Below are 24086 nucleotides of genomic sequence, written 5' to 3'. Positions count from 1 at the left end.
ACACTCAGAACCATCAAACACTTCCTATTTGGGCTGCGTAGCCTCATAACCTCAAAAATTTCAGCCAAAAACATTTATTGTCAAGTAATATTTACATTTTCAAAAGATGTTTCACTTCCTGAATGCTTACTGCTGTATCAGTGTTGTCAGTGGTTTACTCTGAAGAAGACTGCTGGCTCTTAAAAGACCTTTCAGAGGAGTTTGATGTAATACTCGGCATTTCTCTGTTGACAAAAATAGCTCTCCTTGTGTTACAGTATTTCCTTTGTTCCAAAGAGTTTCAAAATTGCCAACTACCTTAATTTAAACAGAAAGGAAATCTGATGCTGGCTTCTGAGAAACAAGTCTGGAAAAGATTGATTCCTTCCAGCTGGGGGTAATATTAATGTACCTGGAATGCCAAAAGCTGCCCTTTTTTTATGGTAGCTATTAAGCCAATAGGTGCTCAGCTCAGCCCAGAAGCATAAGTAGAAGAGAGTGTTACATTTTTGAAGTTCAGTATCGGATAAGCATCTTGGCATTTTGTGTGAGTTCCCTTTCCCACTAACTTTTACAGTTTTCATTTGTTGTTATACGTGAAGGTGCTTCATAACCTTTTTAAAAATACATTTTTGTTTAGTGCTTATGAAACTGAAGAGTGAAGTTTGTGTGCTATAGTTGGGCTCTCTTTGGGCTTTCCTGAACAGCTCTTTGAGGTGTGATAAGTCTCTTTTCACCCATCTGCAATTCACAAGACAGAATTCTGCCTTCTAAACTTTGTACTTCCTCTTTTTTTTTCCTCGTCCTTTGCATCTTTACTTTCACTTCACTTGTTTGTGGGTAAATTTTGTGTATTTTGATCCTACCAGAAACTTTGCACATCTGTTGTGGATTGCAATACTGGCATGCTGTGTAAGTTGCCAGGTACTGGACCTATTTACTTGTTTGAATATGCCACTTCAGATGTACTAACAAATGTGTTGTGCAGTGTTAACCTGTTTTTTTTTTCTTCTGGTAATACATAGGTTTTTGTGATGGAAGCTTGGAAAATGACCTGATGCTACCCAGCAGGACAGTTTTAAACAAAAGTGATGCTCCATCAACTTTTATAGACAGCTGGCAAGTGCCAGACACGTTAAAGTATGTTGGAGAAGACAGGCATCGGGAAACTAATTGCTCAGTCATGGACTGCTCGGAGTGCTTAAGCCTGGTATTGAACCAGACCTTCAGCAGCTGTCATCCATATGTATGTTAACTATTTTAGAAGCTTACATTTGGGGAGAGATGCAGTTCTGATATAATTTTGTATATTTGATACTTGCATTAATTTGTAACTACGTGTAACCACATCTAAAGAATGATATGTATACTTTTTTTTATAGTTGCAAGCTAAAAAATAATTGAAGAGCACAGCAGCTTGATATGACAGTTGCAATATGCAACTAACACTTTCAAAAATTAATAGTATACCTCTGTGTTACCTTTGACAATACCATTTAATTTATAAAGCAGTCCCAGACAATTCAGTTGAGTGAATATGATGTCAAAAAAAGTAAAATAGAATAATTTTAGATTTTAATTCAGGTGGGAAGATCCTGAAGTGTTCAGTAAGTTATCAGTTTCCAAGTGGCAATAGATAATGTCAGAGCCTACATTCTCAAAGGCTCTAGAGCAGATGTTTCAGGTTAGAGTTACAAGAGGGTAGAACAGACCATTTAACGCATACCCAATGCAAATAGCAAACTCGCAGTGTGCTTTAACAATCCATGGAGGAAAATCATAGCATACCAACTCCCTCACTGTAAGAACAGCAAATGAAATACTTATTTACATTCATATCAGTACCTTTACCATTTCACCTCTAGGATATTGTTGAGTTTGAAGAGGAGACCACAAATAGACAAAAACATAGATGAAAAGGAAGAACAACAGAGAATGACAAGTAATTAGGCCTTCCATTGGAAAGACTGTATTAGCTCTTGCCTTGGCATCTCTAGTAAATGAGACTGGGGAATATAACGTTGTCTTGCATTTTTTTGACATTCCGGGAGCCTTACTTTTAAGTGCCAGTAGAGAATAGACTCTCTTTGTACATTAATGAAGGCTGATAGCCTCTTGCTTACTGTGAACCAAGAACTTTTGACTTCCTTACTTCTGGCGATACAACTATAAGACAAGATCAATTTATTTCCTACATAACAGGGTGTCTAAGAAGGTGCAATATTTTTGATTTTTTCTTTATTAGGTTCCACCTGAGCTATTCTGTGATATATGGGTTAAAGATACAGAGTACATTCGAAATCCATGCATCGCTCTAGCTGCCTACGTGGCAATGTGCAACAAATTTAATATTTGCATAGAATGGAGAAGCTCCGATTACTGCCGTAAGTATTCTGCATGTACGTGTAACTCTAATGTTCACAGAGACAAAGCTTGCCTTGCTGTTAGTTGAGAATATCAGTGCTTAAGAAGTCCTCAGATACCTTTGAAGTGATTATTGAGATAGTAAATTCAGTAGTTTCTATCATACAATTCAAAACAGTATGCAAAAAGAATCAGTCTCACTGTACTCATTGCACAGATGGTAAGGTAAAGAAAGTTGCTCAGGATCCTACCTCTGGCCTGTAATGTACTAAATTGTGAAAGTTAGATCATCTCACTTGCAATATAGTGATCATTTCTTTTAGACACTTTCCCCTGATAAAGCCAGAACATGACAGAATTGGTTGTGGGGAGGAGAAAGCCATAGATAGAAAATTCCGTGTTGCTTCAGATTGGCACCATCTGGTGCTCCAGAAACGTGTGCCGTCACCTGGAGGAAGGGTTACAGAAATGAGACACCTTTGAGATTAGATGACAGTAAGGAGTAAAACCCGAGAGCTAGAGGATCCTGCCTGAATACATCTGCCTTAATAGTATACTATAGTGTAAGGCCAAATGGGGCCTGTAATTGTCAGTAAAGCAAATAAAAGATTTAGATTACTGCATCTCTTGATGCTTTCAATGATCTCCTAGGAAAAGTCCTATGGATTTGATAACATAGAGGTCTGTGGTTTCAGTGCTTGAGAAGGGAATGACTTATTGATGAAGTGTGATCCCCCAAAATAGGAGAACTCCTTGTGCATAGAAATTGTGTGTGATTTCTTGGTTAAAGTGATTTCAAGTGGGTACTTGAGTGCAAGGCTTCGCACAAGCATGTGCTACCAAATAAAACCAACAGTCATGGAGTCTAAAGTTCAAAAACAGTTACCTTTTTTGTAATTTTTCTTCTGTTTATATGGATTTTACTAACTGTTTAAAAAGACAGTTCACAAAATATATCTGTAAATATAGTTAAGTATTTAAACCATCCTGAAAGGACATACTACTCTTTTATTTCTGTACCACAGTGACCTCTGGTGGTGCATGCCTAGTTAGCAAAAAACATAAAGTCACTTCTGTGTTTTCTGGTCACTAAGCCTTGACAAGGTGTGGACTGCGACTTTAAAAGTCTGAGCTCCTTTGATTTTAGGGTTATAATAGCTATTTCCTGTGGGGCAGTATGGTTGTTCTTAGAAGCAAGGAGCTGAATAACATCAGTCTCCTCTCCCAATTAATCTTTAAAATCTAAACTTGAACCTTCCTCTTTTCTAAGCATACTGTCCCTTTGTGAATTAGCCTTCGACCTCCCCTCATTGCCATGATTCCCAACTGTGTTGCTGTGTGATTTAGGTATCGTTACATCCAGTGATGACGAGGATCCTTTATTTTGGCTGTTCACAGGGCTACGCATTCAAAGTCATCCTCAGTTCTCCATATTTATGCTGTACACAACCTGCTTTAAGCACTGTTCTGAACCAATGAAAGATCAGGTTGGAAGTTTGCAACACCAAGAGTTAAATCAGAATGAAATCTTTATTCAGTCTAGTCCTGCATGCACCCATTACATACATATCAATGAATTTACATAAGTAGTAGAATGAAATTAAATTTAACTGTTCATCTTGAAAAGACTTGAAAAGAATACAGGCCTCTCATCCAGGACAATGATTAGTATGGATATCTATTAAATAAAGCAGTGAATTCATCCCATTCTTTATTATTCCAGGTAAAACAATACTGAATTTGCCTTTACATACGTCTTTTAGTAATTGACAAAACTCTTTTCTAATCAGCGTATTTTCTTTATCCACTGCAAAATATTCCAAACATCTCAAAACACTGTACTGTTAATCAGTATAGTATTTGTAAATGTTTTTCAAAGCTGAATTAATTCGTGTCAACACAGTTGCATAGTTTGATTTCTCTCCTGCCAAAAAGCAAACTGAAGCCTGGTGAAAATGTTACTACAAGAGGAAGAGAAGAGGAAGTGTTTATGAAATTTCCTCTGTGCAATTTTTTGTGAATTTGTCATGTAGAAAGTAATTGATCTGTGTCTGTGTTTTAGGTTTGTAGATCGTATAAAACTGGCAAGCACAAAAAGGTTTATGCCTTTGTTTAGGCGGTACCCCTTCATCTGATTTCAACTTCAGAATGAGTGATTTGTTTATTTGTTTCCCAGCCTTCCTCTGTTCAGAAAACTTCTCCTATCAGGCCTGCATAGCTGCGTGTGCAGTTCCAGAGAGTTGTCAGGATAGCGAGGTGCCTTCCCTGGACTCATACTCTTGCTCAGTGTTGACAGAAGGCTGTGTCTGTGCTGGAGGGACCATCCTTCACCGTGCTCACACTGCTGTCTGTATTCCTGAAGAAAAATGTGGTATGCTTTGATACGTTTTTCTTCTTTACTGTCTGCAAGTTGGTGGTCAGATTCTTAATTACTAGTAAGTCAGTTCTGGGTTGGTGCTGTGTTGGTTCTGCATATGTCATTCAACTGAAGACTCTGCAGGTTCAGTAAACATTAACAGTACAAGTGAGCAAGCAGGGAATCTCCTCGTGACATACCATTTTGCTAACTTTTGTCAGCTGGAGGATACACTTCAAAGTGTTTTGATTATGTGTGTGAATTCTAGTATTCTAAGTATGTTAGTCTTGATCGTCTTTCCACCTTGCTTTTGCCAAGGGGTCCAGCTTATTGATACTAAAAGGCATTGAAAAGGCATGCACATTACACATTTTAAACAATTATAAGCAAATGTCCTACGTTCTTGCTGCCAGCATTGATGTTTGTTTGCATTACAATTCTGCCTGCGCACACCGAATTGTGCTCCAGTACTGAATAAAGCAACACAAAAGATGCATTTATTATAAATCAGATTACATAAATCACCATAAATTAATAATAGTTTTGCCATGTGTCAAATGAGAAAGCAACTTCTTTTCCAATCATTGCTTCAAAAACAAAGGATTGGATTGGGATTTTAAGTGATTGGCCTTGCAATGGAGACACGAAATGAAGAGAAGGATCCTGATCCTAAGGAGGGTATGGGTTGTCTCAGACTGATTTTTTGGGGGGTGGGATGGATAGGCAATGCCTTTAAAACTCTGAGACTTTATCGTTTGTAATTCCACACCTGGTACAGAAGAAAACGGTGGCCAAAATTTGAAGTAAGGAGAAATTATTTCCATCTTCTGTTGCCCTAATCTAGCTTGTACAGACAGCTCAGGAGCACCTCACGCAGTAGGTGAGATCTGGAAAACTTCTTTGAGTGGATGCTGTATGCAAAAATGTGTTGACAGTGAGACCATTATTCCAGTGGAGTACAACTGTTCAGATATCCACTATTTGGACTGTCAGCGATTTGCAGAAGTGGCCGTGCTTGTTCCTGGTGATCAGACATGCTGTCCTCAGAAGATTTGCAGTAAGTATCCTTTAATAAATGTGAATAGTGCCCACTGGAATGTGCAGATATCTTTTTCCTGTTGTTTGTTTTCCTGTTACACATCCTATTTTTGGAGTAAATAGATGATTTTTGAGTGACTTGAAATGATTTTGTTTTGAATATATAGATTGTGCAGAAAACTATAGAAACTATTTGGCTAAATATCTAGTGGGCTTTTTGGGAAGGGGTAAGGAGAAGGGTCAGGAGTTATAAAGGTTGGAATGAGTCTGTGATTGCTGGGATATGAATTTGTTTCTCAGCTGTACAGGCTAGTGATTTGCTTTTAAAATTCAAATACAAATAAGTCAACAATGTAACTAATTACTAGGAAAAAAGATTACATGACTTTATCTACAAACTCAGCAGTAAGAAAAAGGATATAAAAGCTTTCTATATCCCTATTTAGCTAAAAAAAAAACACAAAAAAGCCCATCTTCAAAAGAAAAGGTTGCAAGCAGTTAAAATATTTCGTGTTTTGACCACTTGAGATCACATTACTGCAGTGAGTTTTCCACAGGAAATAATTTTTTTTAAGTGGAATTTTCACAAGGACTCTAGGTTATCTTTTGATAAACTCCATGAAGAGTATGGCAAGTGCTGGACACTTTTGAACATTATCTCAGGATTTTTTGACGGTTTCTTATATTTTTCATATACATATTGTTATTTGGAGATTTGGGGTATCAGACTACGAATACTGCTTGACACTTTTCTCCTTGACTTAGAAATAGTTTAGAAGTTCTTTTTTATTTTTATTTCCCTTTTTGTAATAGTTTGCAATCGGAGCCTTTGTGAACCCCTCATTCCTGAGTGTAAGGGCTTGGAAAAGCTGGTCACCTACTACAGTGAAGATTCCTGTTGTCCCAACTACACCTGTGGTAGGTTTCTTATAAAAAGGTAGAAAGATTCGCTGTGTAAAAGATGTTCAGGGAAACTAAATAGCTCAACTTCAGAGTAAAAAGAAAGTCAGTGTAAACATCATTGTTAATATGACCATTTACAAAATTCTCTTTCATCTGAAAACTCAGGGTTGGATTGTACCTCATTTTGTGCAGATACAGTAGTAAGGGAGCCTTCTGCTCCAAGATCAGGCAAGAATGTGTCTTTGCTCTCTTGTGATACAAAGTAAAAGCTTTTCTAAAGTTCCTTGTAGTATTTTGCTACTTTGCACTGCCATTTCTTAGGGATATAGCATAAGGAAGGAGGAATGTTATACTTTGTTTAAAGAGTAATGTAAAAAATAAATGTATTGTGCTTGTTTCAGAATGTGATCCAGCAAAATGTGAACCAATGGAGCAGATTCCAACCTGTCTAGAGGATCAAACACTAATTGCTGCTCGGGTGGAGAGTACCTGCTGTATATCCTATATTTGTGGTACGGTATCCTGGCTAGTTGAGAGTATTAGTGTTTTCACATATGTGATAAGGTGTGCACAATAGCTTACCAATTAAGGCTTCTTGTATTCAGCTCTCCCAGCTTAATAAGGCTCAGAACTGGTTAGTAAAATGGGCATTAAGTTTACAAAGCTTAGGAAATGGCAGCAACCATCAAGAGTCACATAATGGCTTTGGGCGAATGAACTGTGTTCTTGGGTCTTGTAAAAGACAGCTGGTGGAGTCCATGGATGATGGAGTTGAGGGCTATTGAGAGAGTGTCCTTGTACACTGTACGGGCTGGCTGCATGAATATTTTATTTAAAAGAAGATTGAGGTTATATATGCTCTTGCTCCCTGTATCCTGTGGCATCAGCCATGGCCCATCTTTCTTATAGTAAATGTCACAAATGAGAGTATTATGCAGATTTGTTCAGTTCTCTTGGGCTTTGGCCCTTAGTGAGTTAATTCAGTAATAAAATTCTGCTCTTGGCATTAATGTAGGAGTTCTGTTCGTTACCATATGGTTATTTTCTGCATGCTAATTATTTGATAATAATATGTCCTGTATACGTCTCTTGAATGGACTCTATTTTTGCACATAGATTTTGGTGAATCACAGACTGAGTCTTCTTGATTCGCTCTTCCATGTGCAAAAATTTGTGCCTTAAATGAAAACTTGAAATACACTGCTGTTTTTAACAGTGTTCTGGGGGTCACTTTGTTAACGTGGAAGCCATGGGCTGCATTTGGCTCTTCTCTTTATCAGCACTGTATTCTTCTGTCTCTTTTTAGGTATCATAAGTCTTTGCACTGAGAATGCTAGAATGTCCTTGTTGTGGTTTTGCTGTGTGTTTAAGTAAGAGGATAACACTGGGATCAAAGGAAATGCCCCTTACTGGGGATCAAAGATACTCAAGTCCAGTCAGAAGGAGAATACCTGAAAAAAACAGTGATTCAGTAGGAGAGAAAACTTGCAAAATTTGTCATAACAAAAGAAATGGAGAGAAAATCCTGTTTGTTCCTGTTCTGACTCACAGTTAATATCTTCATTCTTTATAGCAGGGTAGGGGACAAAGAAAAGGCAGCTACACTGAAAATGAAGCCTTTCTGTAGGGACTACAGAGTACCTCTGCTGTCTTTCATGTGCCTGGGAGAATCTTATGGGCATGTGTTTCCGATGCAGTGGTAAAACTTTTTCCTGTGTTTTAGATTTAAATAATTGTTTTCTTCAGCATGTGGGGCTTGCTCTGATCAAATACCCAAGTGTGAAGAAGGAGAAGTGCTTATTGTGGATGGCAACACTACAGAGAGATGTTGCCCTACATACCAGTGTAGTAAGTTTCACTTGATTTTGATATTTTAGGTAACAGAGAACGTGTAAAACTTTGTAGTGTGGATGTTCAGTGTGAGAAATGGTGGATTAGAGGCAAAGTTACAGTTGTGCATATAAGCAAGCTATCATCTGCAGTGCCAAGCATGTACTCTTTAATTTTAAAACTTCATGTGCCTGAAACATTATGTGAATATCTGCATCATAGAGACAAATGAATAATTTCAGGCCCCAAATTCTGGAAATTTAAAACTGTTTTAAATGTTTGCCTAGAGTGGTTTTACTGTACACTACTATTATCTACTGGCTAACAGTTAAATTTTGATCATCAATCCTTTCAAGTAAGATGTTCTCTAAAGGTATTTATTATGAATAAGCCAGTTACTCTCTCTCGCTTTGTGTTTCTGTTCCTCAAAATAATAAAAAGCTTGCGCTGACTGAAGCTTCTTTTCCTTAATTTTAGTTTGTGAAATACATCATTGTCCTGAATTCAAGTGTATGCTAGGCCTGTCTTTGGTGGAGGTATGGAGCCCAGAGAAGTGCTGCCCATTTCGGACATGTGGTAAAATGACTGATTTTCATTTTAGTTGCCTTAGACAATAAGACACTGACAAGAACTTTGGTCTTTTGGGTTTAAGTCAAAAAAATTACTAAAGGCATGGGCCCTAAGCTGTGTGAATGGTGATTTGCCATGTGTATGTGATCGGTTGGGTTTCTGAACCATAGTGACCTGCTCATGAACAGATGGAATAGAGAAGTCATCTCGTGGCGCACAATGTCTTAACCTACCCCTTTTGTTTTTCTTCCTTCCCAAGGGTGATAACACTGCAGAATTTGCCTGTTCAAACTGGGAGCCCTCTCATACTTAAAATTTCTTAAGAATTAGTAAATTATTCATGACATTTAAAAGACAACCCCCCCCCCCAAAAAAAAAAACCCAGAGGTTCACAGGTCAGGAATTTGCCAGTTTACTAAGATGGTAGTATATCATACAGCTCTCTGTGATGTCTTAAGCACAATTCTCCATTGCTTTATATTGATTATAAGGATTGTCATCACCACAAAAGGGGTTAAGGGCTACAATGATCACATTTTTTCTACAGTTCAGGTGGAGTCCAGATGATACAATACTGTGAATTGTTCTAATAGGTAAGGGAGAGGGTGGTCTTGGAAGCTGGTATTAGGAGTCAGGATGGAGTAGAAGCCAAACATAATTCTGGACTCCCCAGATGGGTATACTTCAAAAGCTAGTAGGGCTTCTTCAGTGATGACTTGTAAATCTGGAGTTTCTGATCTCTCTGATTCTCTGTTTTAAGCAAATGGCAGAATGACTTCCTAAACTATTGCTTCTGTTATTGTGTTTTGTTTTAGAATGTGCGTGTGAAACAATCCCCAAACCTCAGTGCAAACTGGTATGGAACTCATCTTATTTGTCAGTATTCTTTTATTACTTTCTTAATAATACTGTTTATCAGTATCTTACTAATAGTTTTTCAGTGAAATATGGAATGCCATGTGATTCTCTCTTTTTTTTTTTTAAAGTACTTTACAAGAAGTTATATCAGCTTTTAAAAAGACAGTTAAGTTTAAATATCTTGCAGAATAAAATGACTGTATAGTATTGATATTTCATTTATTTTTTAGGACCAAATACTGTCCTGCAGTATATAGGGAGTGGAACTGCTTTCACACACTTGTGGATAGAATTTTGTTCTTAAAACGTCAGAACTAAATGCTTAAAGTGTCAGCATTTTGTTAATATTATTTGCTATAGCAAATATGTTAACCTATATTATGTGCTCAGACCATAGACTCAGCAGCTTAAAAATTTTATTTCACTGTGACTTGTTTCACATTAGGAAAACGCTTATTAGCTTTGCTGGGTTCAGTTCTCAGTCAGTACTGTGCATGCTTTGAGTTTACTTTTGGTTATTTTATCCAGAAAATATCTTGCAATGGGAATAATCAAAAAATCTAACTTGGAATGCTAGGAAGGAATAGGAAATAATAACAGCGCTCAGTTTGTATAAAGGATTTTTAATCAGTAAAGTTCAAAATGTTTTGCAAGCAAAGTTAGTATTAGTAGTCTCATTTTATAGATGAAGAAACTGGGATACAAGGAATGGGATGTGCATACATATAAAACCAATAAAAAACAAAATTAAAAATGTGCATCTATTCTGTGCTACTGTAATACTGTTTACATCAAGTTATTACTTGAAAGAATATATTCCAAACTGTATGGAGAATTCTTTGCACAGGCAAGCCATTGCATTTCACTGCTGACCAGCCATAGTCTTTTCAGCCCTAAATAACTCCTGGACTGACACCAATATTCTATTTCTGTGGTGTAAACAAACTCCCATTTGGTCGCCATTGCTAAACCGGTTGTCACTGTGAGTTATCAAAATGGATTCCAAAATAGGTTTCTAGTGGCAACAGATACAGCTACTCCAATCCTGAAGGAAAGGTGTTTAAAAGAAAAAAAAAAAGCATGCAGCTAAGCAAACATTGTCATTTCACTTCTCTTTTTTTCTGCTTTTATACACTTAGGGGCAGAAACTTCAGATAGATGAACAGTTTCAGAACAGTACAGAAAATATCTGTAACTGTGTTAAGTACAAATGTGGTAAGTAGGAAAAGAATTTAATTCAAAGAAATATCCTTTCAAGTGCTGAGGTAGAATACAAAGTATAAATCAGATGTTCATGCTTCAGACATGGTACCGAGAAGGAAAGAATTGACTGACATAATTCACAAATAGTATAAGGAAAAGCAATAAAAATAGGACCCCTCACTAAATATTTGATTGGTTATAACCTGTCCTTGTATTCTGTTAACTGCTGCAGCAAGAGGTCTGTGCAGACAAATAGCAGGTAGAATTTGAGGAAAGTTGGAAGGTGTTGACTGAGCAGCCTGCACATTGCTGAGTTGGAGTGAGGACTCCAGCAAGACACTAAAACACCCACTCAATGTCCAGATCAAAAATAGTTCCACTAACCCATTACAATGACAGTCTGCACTGTCATTTTCATGGTCCTGCTCATAGAATATTATAATGTACTTATTTAGATTTCATGAATAATTATGTTTGCAATAACTTTGGGTTTGTTGTGATGCATCAGAACTATTATTAGTAACAGTTGATGTTTGAAAATCTGACCTATAATTCTTGGAGAGGTACAGTAGCTTTTTCCACTCCCATTTTACAGTTTGAAACTTTTTTGTAATTGAGTTATGACATGAAGCTGATTTTTCTGCACTTGCTGTTTTTGTGTTTTCTTGTAGTGAGAGACAAAGTTTGCCTGAGTAATGAGAGAGGTGTGCTGCTTCCTGGACAGAAAATTGTGGAACACGCTCCTGATGGCATTTGCCATATTTCTTACTGTACAAATATGATTGATCCCTCCACTAAATATTACCAGATAAATACCTCCTCGATAGACTGTGCTGTCAAGTGCAAAGCCGTAAGAAATTCAGAATTTCAGACCTGTAGTTTGTGACTGATGGTTTCAATAACATTTTTTGTTTTTGTAGTGAGTAGATTACAGTCGTGGAAACAGGAGAGTGTACCTATGGGATCCCCCTCTAAAGCCCCCCTAAAGATGTGCTACAGCTCTTCTAATTAAAGTTTATAAAAATCTCTCTCCTTCTAGTGTTTTTTTCCCAAATGTAAATCATCTATTTATTCTGTAAAATTTTTGCTCCTGTATATTGACTGTCCTAGATTCACAAAGTGCTTCTCTGGGTGATTTACTCTCCACATAAATGACCTATTCCCCTTCTGGAAGAGAAGTAGACCTTACTGGATCTAAGTTTCTCACAGCTGAGAGTATGTTTAGGGAGGGTTTTGCATTAACCTGACACAGAGATGGCTTGAAGGTCTGGACAGATTTGTACTCACTGAGAGCAAAGGAGGATGCAAGTTGGGGTACCAGCTCTGGTTTTTAAAGCAGCTAGTGCTGGGGTCCAGTGCTCAGCAGGCATCCATACAGAGTACAGCGCTAATCCCTAAAGAACAAATACCATACTGCCACCGCCCATCCCTCTATAGCTTTTTCTGCATTATGTGTAAACTGGTACAAATTCCTAGAAGACATGCCAGTAAAAATGAGGAAGAGAAAAATATTTATAAATGTGAAAATGACTTTATTAAATCAGCAAATGAAATCTTGTATTACAAAGTGTGATACATTACCCCAGGAAAAGTTCTTGCTGCGTGCTTTATGGAATAGTTTTTCTAATTATGTATGTATTTGGTGTCTAATGTGTGAAAAGTCAAAATTTCAGTGGTTATTGAGTAAGCTGACAGGCATACATTTTGAAAATGGTAAAAAGACCAATTCATTCTCTCAGAGTTGGAACTTCTTTCCATTTACTTCAATTAAAATTGAATGTATTTTAAAAAACTTCATGAATATACAGTGCATGAAAATGTAAGCTATGCAGTTTTGAAAGTTATTTAAAAATTGTCCCTAAAGTCCAGATACCTGAAAAAAATCTGCCCATTACACTAATGAAGTGTCAAGGTGTAAAATGATATCATACAAGGACTAACCTTTTGATTTTGGCAGAACCAAGTCTACGAGCCTCCAAAAGATTTAACAACTTGTTGTGGCAGCTGTAAGAATTTGTCTTGCCTCCACACTTTCAGCAACGGCACAGTTTCCAAATTTAAAGTAAGTTTATAAATGTTTTATTCCCTCAAAAATATTCAGAAGTAAACAAAACCTTAATAAGATACTCTGCACACACTGGCATAGAAAAAGTGCGGAGAAGTGCGTTATTTGGCCAAATACTAAGAATAGTTTTGCATGCACACGTCATTAATTTCTCAGAGAGTCAATCATATTGATGACTACAAAGCTTGAGTGATTCTGATATATCAGAGAATTATAGTCAACTTGGCTATTTTAGAACTTTCTTACATTATTTAGTGGACTTTGTTGAGCTGTACTTAAAAAGGTGCATCTAGGTCACGTTCTGTTATAATTACCTTTGACTGAGGCAGGATTGTGTTCGATAGAATTGTATAACGAATATTTGTAATACTGTTTTTGCTAAGCTGTTAGTAATGATTTTGTTTTACAATTTTTAAACAGCCTGGTAGTATTTGGATTTCAAACTGCATCAGATATGAATGCACTAACGCAGCAATAGGACCAGTTTTAGTTGCATCTTCAGTCAGCTGCCCACCCTTTAATGAAACTGAATGTGTGAAGGTCAGTGGTCATTGCATTGTTTATATTGCAACTATGATTTATGTTTGCATGAAAAGCTAAACATTGACAAAAGACTTTCTCAAGAAGGTAGAAATTATAAATTCTTGTCGTGCCTGCATTTTTGCCCTAATCTTTGAAAGTGAAAAGCTCTATCTATATACATGTAGTGTGCAACAAGACTCCCCAGTTACACAGCTGGAGAGGCCACTTCTTACTCTCAGAGGATACTTTCTCTTTTCAAGGAGGCTCGTAGTGTCAAATTTGTCCTCATGCAGCTGTCTGAACTTGCATGCTTTTCTGGGTTTGACTTCTCCTTTCTAACTGACTTTTTGTGTATAGCAATTCAATTAATTAGGATGGTCAAAAAAGATTAAAGAGAAAAAAAGGATTGAATATCAGGAAAATCTTTTCTACAGCGAGACATAAGACTGTGGACTAGTTTTGCAGGAGAAGTGAAGCCTCCACTGGTTTGAATGTGTAAAACTAAGCTAGACTAGGTACCAGTGAATGTATGGAGGGAAAAATCTCATATTGTTCTCTCTAATTCTGTGTTATGTGCGATGGAAGGATGTTTTCCTCAATGAACGTTGGTACCCAAGCAGGGAACAGTCCTAAAGGAACTAGGTGGCTGTAACTCTTCCTAGCAGATAACAACAGATTAGTCCCTCAGAGAGAATCCCAGTCACACAGCTAGTGAAAGGTTTTTTGTTGTAGGCAGATTAAAAAAGAAAAGTTACTGTTCTCCTTTCCTTGTAAAAGTTCCGCTTCTTAGTTCCTTTCCCTGAATCCCATTGCATGCTCTGCAGGGTCTCCACTGCTCAGTAAAAAATGTCTTCCTTTCCTGTCTCAATATGGTAGATGGATATCAAAAGAAGAGTTAACTGAGTGTCTCCTTAGATATTTTGGGGCAGCTTAGAAGATGACCCTTTGATTAGCATGAAAGCCATGGTGAAGAATTAAGGCAGAGAGAGATCATCACAGATTGAGATATTGAGGCAGACATCAAAAATTGAACTCTCCATCAGAGTAATCCTTAGGGAGCTTTTACAAAACTGCAGCTATTCTTACTGCAGTGCTCTGGGTGGTGCTTCATGCTACAGCATTGAAGACAGCCCAGTGTGACTACAATGGCCTCCCATTTAGATGAGATTTCTTTCTATTTTGAATTCAGAATCTGTTTTTTTTGTGATTGTAGATATGGCAACTACAGCAAGTCAGGGTATTCCTCCAAGTACCATGTGATAGAATCAGAGATAACACAGTCATTCCCTCTCCAAATGTGTCATTTAGATAGCTAGTTATGTTTAGTGGCATTCAGTGACAACCACTTAATACTCACTTGTGTTAAAACAGTGAAATTAGATCATTTTTAGCCAGATTCTGATCCATGCACTAGAGTGCTATGTTTGCCTGAATATGGTTCCAGAGATGTCAGGGTAAAGTGCAGAGCTTTATCTGAAAGATATTTCTAATAGTGCAGATATATGGGAATTAATGTTTTTTCCACTTTTTCTTTTTTTTTTTTCCCTCTTGGTCAGGTTGGAGGCTATGTTGTACCGTTTCTAGAAGGATGCTGTAAAACATGTAAGTAATTAATGAAACTTCGTGACTTCAGAGAATCCCATCTGATCTGTAGTTAGGTTAGAAATAAGGTTGATTCCTTATTCCATGAAAGCTTGATTCTGATCTCACTTACAATATCAGAGGCCATGCTTTTCCCAGGGTTACTCATGTGAATACGAGCCATGTGAAGCTGGTGGAGTTAAACCAGAAAAAATGGTTCAACATTGAAGGATTTACTACACTGATCCAGATTGTGGCTCCATTAAAATCTGTTGGGATTACTATTTGACTATGCATCCTTTAAAATCGTCCCCATGTAACTTGAAAACAAGGACTATAATTAATGTTTCATTCTAAATTAATTCTATATTAATCCTCCAAGAAAATTGGTGGTTTTTTTCAGTTCAAGTATTAGATTCACTTTTTTTCACAGAGTGTTAATTATGCTGTTTATATTTATTTTGCAACATTTTTAGCTAGGTTATCACACCAGTAGAAATGTGATTTTTGCTTATGGCAAAAGTTACAGAAATTCACTTATATCATATGAGATCATGTAGAGATTAGGTGGTCAGATGTTGCGTAGAGGACTTGTATATGAGAGGCAGCATTGTCTGAAAACTGAAACAATAGATCAGGAAGTAGCAATTTTCCGCCCAGCTCAGCTACTGTTTTACCGTGAAGAGCTGGTCAAATGGCTTTGTGCTCTGCTTTTCAATGCTAAATTGTTCTTTATTCTGCAAGTAACTCCACTGTAATGAATCAAGTTACTCAGAATAAACTACTGTACTACTCAACTTGAGAAAAGGCTGGCAGAATATGTTCCTTACCTTCTCAATCTCCATTTTTTTTAAATTGAGAAAATCTTCTCAGAGTGGTCTGGAGTATTACAGGAAGACATAAATCTCCCATAATAATTGAGCTTGATTCAGCTAGCTAATGCTTGTACATAATGTTACTGACATAAAATGCTAAATATTGTTCAGGAGACAGAATTTTATTGCACTTTAGCCTGAATGGAAAAGGAATTCTCATTTAACTAGAAACCATCTCTCCTGATTTTATTTTAACACTGAAGTAGCTGGGGAAGATACATTTCCTGAAGGAAGGGAGAAAGAAAAAAAAAGGCAATAAATAAATAAAGATTTTACTCTTTTAAAATAAAAACACAATATATAGCAGAGATAGCTAATGTTCAAATCATCGCTTTCTACTCTATGTAATTCATTTAAAGTTTTAAGTGCCATTAAATATCTCACATTACGCAGGGAGTTCAGGGAGTCCTGATGTTATAGCCATACTTTTTAAAGAGTGTTTAGGTGCTTCCAGTTATACATAAAAACATTTTTTCTTTCTATTTTTTGTAAAATTTGGAAAATTACTAGGAAAAATATTAAACGAAAAAATGGTCTTACCAGTGTTTTACAGGAACTTGGTTACATTTGATTAATTCCATCCCTGACCCAAGGCAAAAAGGATTTTTCATGTTCCATTTAACTATTCAGTTGACTCATCTGTGCTCACATTCCTTCTATAGCAAAACATTTCAGAGTTCTTGGCTATTTTTTCTGAAATACATGGCTAAACATCTCAATTCAATCATGTTACAGACTTACTGTAAAGAATACTACTGTGATGGGAATCAACAGTATTCAGTAATCTTTGAAGAAATGGCAAACTCTCAGACTTTGTAATAGACTATACACAACAAGAAGCAATGAGCAAGGAAGCAAAATTAACAGAGAAATTGTTATGTGAACTTTACTACGTACAGTCGGCTGGAAACGTAAACTTTCTTTCTTTCTTGAAAACAGCACATGAATCCCATTTTGCCCATGGAGCGCTGTGTCAGTATTGGTCAAATTGCCTGCCAAGTCGCTGATACTGCTACCTTGAGTATTCTCTAGTTCTACTATAAAACTCCTCAAAATATTGATTACTGTATTTAGTGTAATGTAAGGTACTATGTTTTGGAAGGTGCCTTAAAACATGTTTCATCTACATTCATGTCTTTATATTTGGTAAGGATGGAGATTGATCTGTGCTGTAAATAATTAGTTAATTGTAATACACTGTTAGGTTCCATTAATAGACATAGTTCAAAAGCTTTCATGCAACTTTTTTAAAAGAACTTAAAATGAAAAAAATTCTCTCTTATGTGATTGCAATGACATGTTTTGACTTTTATGAGAGCTAATAAAGGAGCTCTGGAAAAATAAAATAATTCTGTACAGAATATGTTCCAAATATGCTAATTCTTAATATAAATCATGAGCTCAGTACATTTTTTTTCTTAACATTCTGGTACATAGCTGAAACATTTTGGCTGATTTTAAGAAGAATTTAGCCTGAGGAGACACCTAACCTGAAGCATTTAAGCTCAAATATACCTGAAGCTGGCAATGTTATATGCAACTGAAAAGGAGCTCTTATACTGGGCAGTATCATATTATCTTTAAAGAGGTACAAATACCTTACATCATCTGCATAAGCAGGTGGAACAGCGATTTAAGAGCTAAAGGTAGTAGGTGATAAAGAATGGGATAGGGCTGAAGAAAGAGGTGCAGGTATTTTCTGCTGGGTGGGATGGGAATTGAGAGTCATGACGGGTTTCTGAGACTACTCGATAAGGTACCATGTGCAGAGGTCCTGCACTGAGGTATGTTACCAGCTGGGAGGTACCTTTTTGTTTTATTCATTATGTGCTACACTTAGTAGTACAAATGTCTTTTGAAAATGTGGAAAATGTCTGCTTTTTCCCTAATCCTGATCACTGTAAGAGAATGATAGTATCTCTGTATGTTTTTTACTTTCATAGACCTGTGTTTCAAACACTTGTTCCCAGTTCTGTAGCCCATTCTCTATAAACTCTTGTTAGTCTTTGAGATGATCATAATCCATCTCTGACATTACCCTTCAATTACCCGTAGCAGCCACATAAGCCAGTTTCTGAACAGACTGTTTATTAAGACCATTAAAAATCCATTAAGCTCCTTTTCGGCAAGGTAGAAGATCTTGCTATTGCACTTAGAGAAAGATCACAACCACAGCCTTAAATAATTTAGGTAAAACAGTGTTGTTAATCTGGGGCATGCATCACAAAATAAAATCCAACCCATAAAAAGTCCAATGACTTCTGAGATTGACATGTGCAAGCAGAGTCATGTAGCTGATTTCACACCTGTTTATAGACAACACAGTGCTGCTATGAATCATGTAGCTCAATCTGACTAAACAATTCTGGCCATGAGAGCAGATCAGTCAGTTGTAATTGCATGAGATGTTTTATGAGAAGGGCTATCAGCTTCTTGTTTTCTTTTGAAGCACTTTATCATTAGAAACCATTGTGATTTTTGTTTTCAGTTTGAAGTGGTATTTGAAAATAATGTCCTCTGTGTAAGGCCCACGAGTTCCATCAAAACCTAGAGAATTTTTGCAAACACTGCTCAGAGGAATTTACACAATTTCTTTCTTGCAGCCCCAAAGATCAACTTAAATATAGGGTATAAGATTCTCTTAGTTATACCAGTGTAGATCAGAAATAACTTTTTTGAAGACATTTGAGGCAGAACCAGTTAAAGAGAAAGTAATTGGTTCCCATTCTGACCCAGCATCCTAAGCAATATGTTTGAATTCTTCCAGGTTTTGGTATTATGCTTAGCAATGCAATTAATACACAGACATTTTAGTTTGGATTCTCTTCTAAAATATGTTGGAATCTGATAACTACGAAATGTTTCATATTGGTAGGGAATCCTCTGTAACATGTACTGTGTTCAATATGTAATATTTTTACCAGGTTCTGCAGTGTCAGTGTTCTTCCCATTCCCAGTTAGCCCAGTCACTCCTACAGCCTATGTTCACTGTAACACAGGTACATTTTCCTGGAAATCAGTAGGATCAACCCAAACAGCATCATTGTTGATTTGCAACAATGTACTGATAGGAGCATCAGGCCTCATGTTACCCAATTATGCCAAAAGCTGCAGTGTAGTATTAACTACTCATTGTTGGGAATGGCTCACATTTTGGTTTTGTTTTGTTTTTCATTTTGCGCTGTATGGTAGTGCATTGTTGTTAGCCAACAATGTACTGTTGGTAGTAAGCACTCGCATAGTCTTTAGCCTGCTGCATGTGTAAGACTGCTGTGTTTAAAATGTTAGCTAATTCCATTATGTTCATGGTGCTGTAGAACATAGAGACTAATGGCTTTGCTTGCTAAAGCTTATTATATAAATAACATTTTTGCAGATGATATGTCATATAGTTTTGCTTTTAATAGCCTATAGAAGAAGCAGTTCATTTCTTTCTCTGCCATAGTTAGGACAGTATACTGAAAATAGCAAACCTGTGTTTATTCCATGAAAATTGGAGATTATCTTTGTTCTTTTTTATAGAGCACAATAAGTTTGGGAGTTGTAACATGATACGAGTGCAATCCTTTGTGGCATTTATTTTGCAAAAAAAACCTATCAATATTTGTATAAGAGAAATGATGTTGAGTGTAATTTTTTACATCACTAAGTGATAAATCCTTCATTAAATTACACTCATGACTCTGGGATTACTACATGGAAGCCTGTATTACTCCTTCATAGTGACATCACTGTAAATGACAAGAGTATTATGAATCAGCCCGAACACCAAGCGATGCTTTTTGACTGTACAGAATATGAAGAAGAATCTCATTACAAAATGACGCATGTGAAATGCTCATGTGTTTGTAAGGCTGTTCATGGAAAAGTGTAACTAGTTGCAGAGTTCATTAAAAGCCTCTGGATATTGAAGTACATGCATGCAAATATGTTATATATTTTTTTTTTCATGAGATATGATATACTTTCACTGTAGCCCAGATGGAGTCATAGTCCCAGCTGCACTGAATTCCCCATCCCACACACTGCATAAAATTTAGTAAAAGAAGAAAAGACAGTGAACAAGACTGGTACTATGAGAAGCATGGAACAATGGTGAGTTGTTTGTTTTCCAAAACAGTTTAATTTTTTCTTTGTTTCTCAATTTACTCTTTCCCTGAGCAAATATAATTCAATGATACTCAACCAGCAGCCAGCTATTTCTGAATGTAGATTTTTATTTGTTTCTAAGAAGATTCATTGCTGTCCTTTTCTTTTCATATTCTGGAAACATCTGCTATGCATAGAGTCAGTAGCTGACTTTTTTATTAAAAAAAACAAACTTCTCTTCTCTTCTCTTTGAGAAGCAGCATTGCCTGGCTTGACAGTGATTAGAGCAGGGAACTGGCCATTGGGTGTCGAGAAGTATTAAAATTCTGCCACAATTCAGTATTAGATCTTGGTCAAACAGATGAGTTTTCCTTTGCCCTTGTTTTTCTGGAGCTAACAGTATTCACCTTTCATGGACACCTTTGGATTTTCTTGGCTGCAAGAAAATGTAGTTGTGTAAATGGAGAGTCATGTGGGACTGTATCATGCTGTTTAAAATCTGTTGTGAAACTGTGGGAGCTATTATAAAGGAATGGACTTTGTTTTTTCTTATAGATCTTCAATCTGATGTGGTTTCCTCAGCATAAAGAGGATCATCGTAAGAAGATACTGCGCTTTCTGACCTCTAACAACTGAACTTCAGACTGAACTTTGTCTCTTTTCTTCAAATGTCCAGGGTTCTCATTAAATTAAGTTTAACCTCTTTTAATTTCATTTTATGATTTCTTTTTAACTTTTTTATTTCATCCATACACTTTGTACATATTTTTGTGAGGAAAAATATGGAAATAATGCTAATGAAAATGTAAATAAAAATTTAATCTGTTCACTGGTGTTTTTCTTCTTCTTTATTAAACACATACAGAAATGTAAAGTCCCCCTGAGCCCTCATGTTGTTAAGTGTTCATTTTAGATTTTGTTTAATCCAATGGAATGCAATCGTTACTATTAATGTTTGTTACAGTTACTGCATAGAAAATGTATTTAATGCATTATTAACAATCCATCTCACAGGACTGGTTGATTACTTTTAGATAATTTTCTGAAGGACAGAGTGAACTTACTCTTAAAACGGGTCTGAAAGAAGAATAAACTTGTTAGAATTTTTACTGGAGTAGGAGGAGACAGATACTTTAATGCATGAAAAAGATCATCTTAAAAGCAGTGATTTAAATGCAGCGTATATTTTATGTCACTTTGTCAGAGAATTTTTGTGTATGTTGTGATGTATTCCATATTTTGTATCTCTTGATTCCATAAAATATTCAGGAGCATTTCCGTCTCTGAAATTTGAGCTGATATTTTTCAATCAATGCCCATTTTGCAGGTAAGGAAGATGGAAAATTCTGTAAAAAGGTGGCTGTTAGGATGACCATCCGCAAGAATGACTGCAGAAGTAACACACCAGTAAGTAAACACTGATCATAATTAATTTTAATAGAAGGGGAAAAAATAAGAAAAGTAAAAAAAAGGAAAAAACAGAACAAAAGTTCCATGTTGCTATTGTCTGCATCTCGCTCTCAGAGAAACAGAGGTTTTTGTGTTTTATAGACTTGTTTTAGTGTTGCCCTACACTCTCAGAAGTCATCTTCTCAAATAATAAGAAAATGGGGATACTACTTCTGTTTTTGAATGTATGCGTGTTTATGAATGTATTTGAATGCTCATGTTGATTTAGGGTAAATCTAATGGCTCAGTTTGGCCTCAAATGCAGTTATACGCAAATTAGCTTCGATATAATTGACACTTGCCAAAGATGCACTACAGTTAAAACTATTGGAGGTGTGTTTAATTTTCCATTTGTCTAGGGAGTGTATTTGAATGCCAACTTCATGAAAAAAGGAGTCTTGGGTCCTGAAGTTTGTCTTTAGGCAACAGCATGAGCATATTGCAATATCTGTAGGAAGAACGAGGCATGATCTTTGTGTCTGCTGAAGTGCTAATGTTAAACAGATGGATTTGCTGTAGGAAGACACCAAGAATGTGTTGCTGGGCAGTAAGGCAGTGTGAGCAGCAGCGAAGGTGCAGACAAAAGTCTCACGTGAGATGTAGATCACTGAGATTAGTACTGCAGACAGTTGAGGACATAACATTCAGTGCTATGTTCAAGCCAGTGTTGCTGTGAATACTTTAAAATTCCAAATTGAAATTAGTTCGTGCCTGCTAGTGGTGAAAGCCTGTCGTTATTGAAATGAACAGAAAGTCATCATTAATCTCAGTAGGATGAAAATTGAGACCTATCTGGGCAACATATTTGAGAGTTTATTACTCAGACACAGTGGGATTTCATAAGGGGCTAGGGTAAATGCCCAACACTTTTGCATTGCATTGCAGTTGGATTTGGGTGCCTGATTTCTTTGGGACCTTCTTGAAAACTCCTGGCTTTATTTTATAGCTGCTTAAATTTGCTGATTATTCTTCATGTTTGTTACCAGGTGAACATTGTTTCGTGTGATGGAAAATGTCCGTCTGCAAGCATTTATAACTACAACATCAATACATACGCAAGATTCTGCAAATGCTGCAGGGAGCTTGGACTACAGAGACGAACTGTGCAATTATATTGCACGAGCAATTCAACCTGGGTCACCTATTCAATCCAAGAACCAACAGACTGTTCTTGCCAGTGGTCTTAAAAAAAGACATAAAAGGGAAAAACCCAGCAAGCCCAGCTATTCCCGGCATAAGATATTTTGAATAGTTTATCCCTAGAAAATACGATATGTAATCCACTGAATTTTATCAGTTCATGTTAAATGATGAAGGAACAGCTATATTTTTTGGACTTTTCTAAATTTCCAAAGAATGGCTTTGCATCGTTTGTTTTGTGAGTTGTCTTCATGTTCATTTCACAGGGATTGTTTTAAGAGTTCTTGTGACATGTGCCAACTTAAAAGATGAAGTGATTACTTTAGAGACACCTCAAGAGGAAGAATACCTTCTATTTTATTCTGGAAGGTTGACCCACACTGTGTCAGGCGCCCGTTCCTGTTTTAAATCGTTGACACACAGGCTCATCTGGCAGCAGTCTGGTATTTTGAATGTGTTGCAATACTGTAAATACATTCAGTGTCTATTAAGAAAAATTGTTTGGGAAATGAGGAGAATTTTCAGTTTAAATCATATTCATATTGTGAAGTAGAGCATCTATGAGAAATTAAATTACAGATCTTTTTATCAGGGAAACATCATCATTGCTGGTAACTGTATGTAATTTTCCCTGGTAATAATTTCAGTTTTTCTAGTACATTTTACATTGTAGTGAAAAGCATTATGGCCAATATGTAATCTATTTTGATTACTTAGAAGTAGTAAATCTTTCTTACAAATAATATGACATAAACTGAAAATACACAGATTTAACAAATGAAAACCATTTTACATTCCTTTATATAGAAATGCCTTAAATGAAAACATTTGTCATATAAAATGCACTGTATTTAAACTGTTTCCTTAGGAGAATGAACTTTGTTTAACACTAATTTTAAAGACGTGATATGTCATTAGGAAAAAGGAAAACCAGGATTATGTATCTATCTAAAAGAGAAACAGATAAGCTGAAAACATTTGTCACCAGTGTAGTAGAATGTAACTTCCTATGTCAAGAGTGTTTGATATCAAAATTGTACAATTGTAAGGTTTGGCATTTTAAAAGCAGTTTTGCTTGTGAACTTGAACAGCCAACATTCTGTTTTAATGAAACTAATATTTTTCTTCTCTAACCTAATATTGCTGTCCTCTTCTTTCCTAACTAATGCTACCGTGATGCAGCAAAACTCCAGTTGCTTTAATTTTGTAGATCAAAACTGTAGATAGCACATAGCCTATATGCTTTAGATCCTAAAATATAAAA

At 36.3% G+C, this 24086-nt stretch overlaps 1 protein-coding gene across 1 annotated transcript in view; it reads left to right on the top strand.

Moving 5' to 3' along the window:
• The window catches only part of OTOG (otogelin), a 110601-nt gene extending 87732 nt beyond the window's left edge, over nt 1–22869 (top strand). The window contains exons 40-55 of the mRNA XM_067295513.1: nt 1005–1225; nt 2225–2363; nt 4520–4714; nt 5544–5756; nt 6551–6655; nt 7042–7152; nt 8387–8488; nt 8948–9046; nt 9856–9896; nt 11038–11113; nt 11773–11951; nt 13059–13163; nt 13587–13706; nt 15245–15290; nt 21561–21640; nt 22669–22869. Coding sequence (XP_067151614.1) covers nt 1005–1225; nt 2225–2363; nt 4520–4714; nt 5544–5756; nt 6551–6655; nt 7042–7152; nt 8387–8488; nt 8948–9046; nt 9856–9896; nt 11038–11113; nt 11773–11951; nt 13059–13163; nt 13587–13706; nt 15245–15290; nt 21561–21640; nt 22669–22869 — 2033 coding nt within the window. The remainder of the gene's footprint in view (nt 1–1004; nt 1226–2224; nt 2364–4519; nt 4715–5543; nt 5757–6550; nt 6656–7041; nt 7153–8386; nt 8489–8947; nt 9047–9855; nt 9897–11037; nt 11114–11772; nt 11952–13058; nt 13164–13586; nt 13707–15244; nt 15291–21560; nt 21641–22668) is intronic.
• The last annotated feature ends 1217 nt before the right edge of the window (nt 22870–24086 follow it).

Source organism: Apteryx mantelli, chromosome 4, assembly GCF_036417845.1.
Source record: "Apteryx mantelli isolate bAptMan1 chromosome 4, bAptMan1.hap1, whole genome shotgun sequence".
In the NCBI taxonomy this organism is placed as follows: Eukaryota; Metazoa; Chordata; class Aves; order Apterygiformes; family Apterygidae; genus Apteryx; species Apteryx mantelli.
The sequence above is the reverse complement of the archived record's forward strand: the minus strand, read 5'-3'. Positions and strand labels throughout refer to the sequence as shown.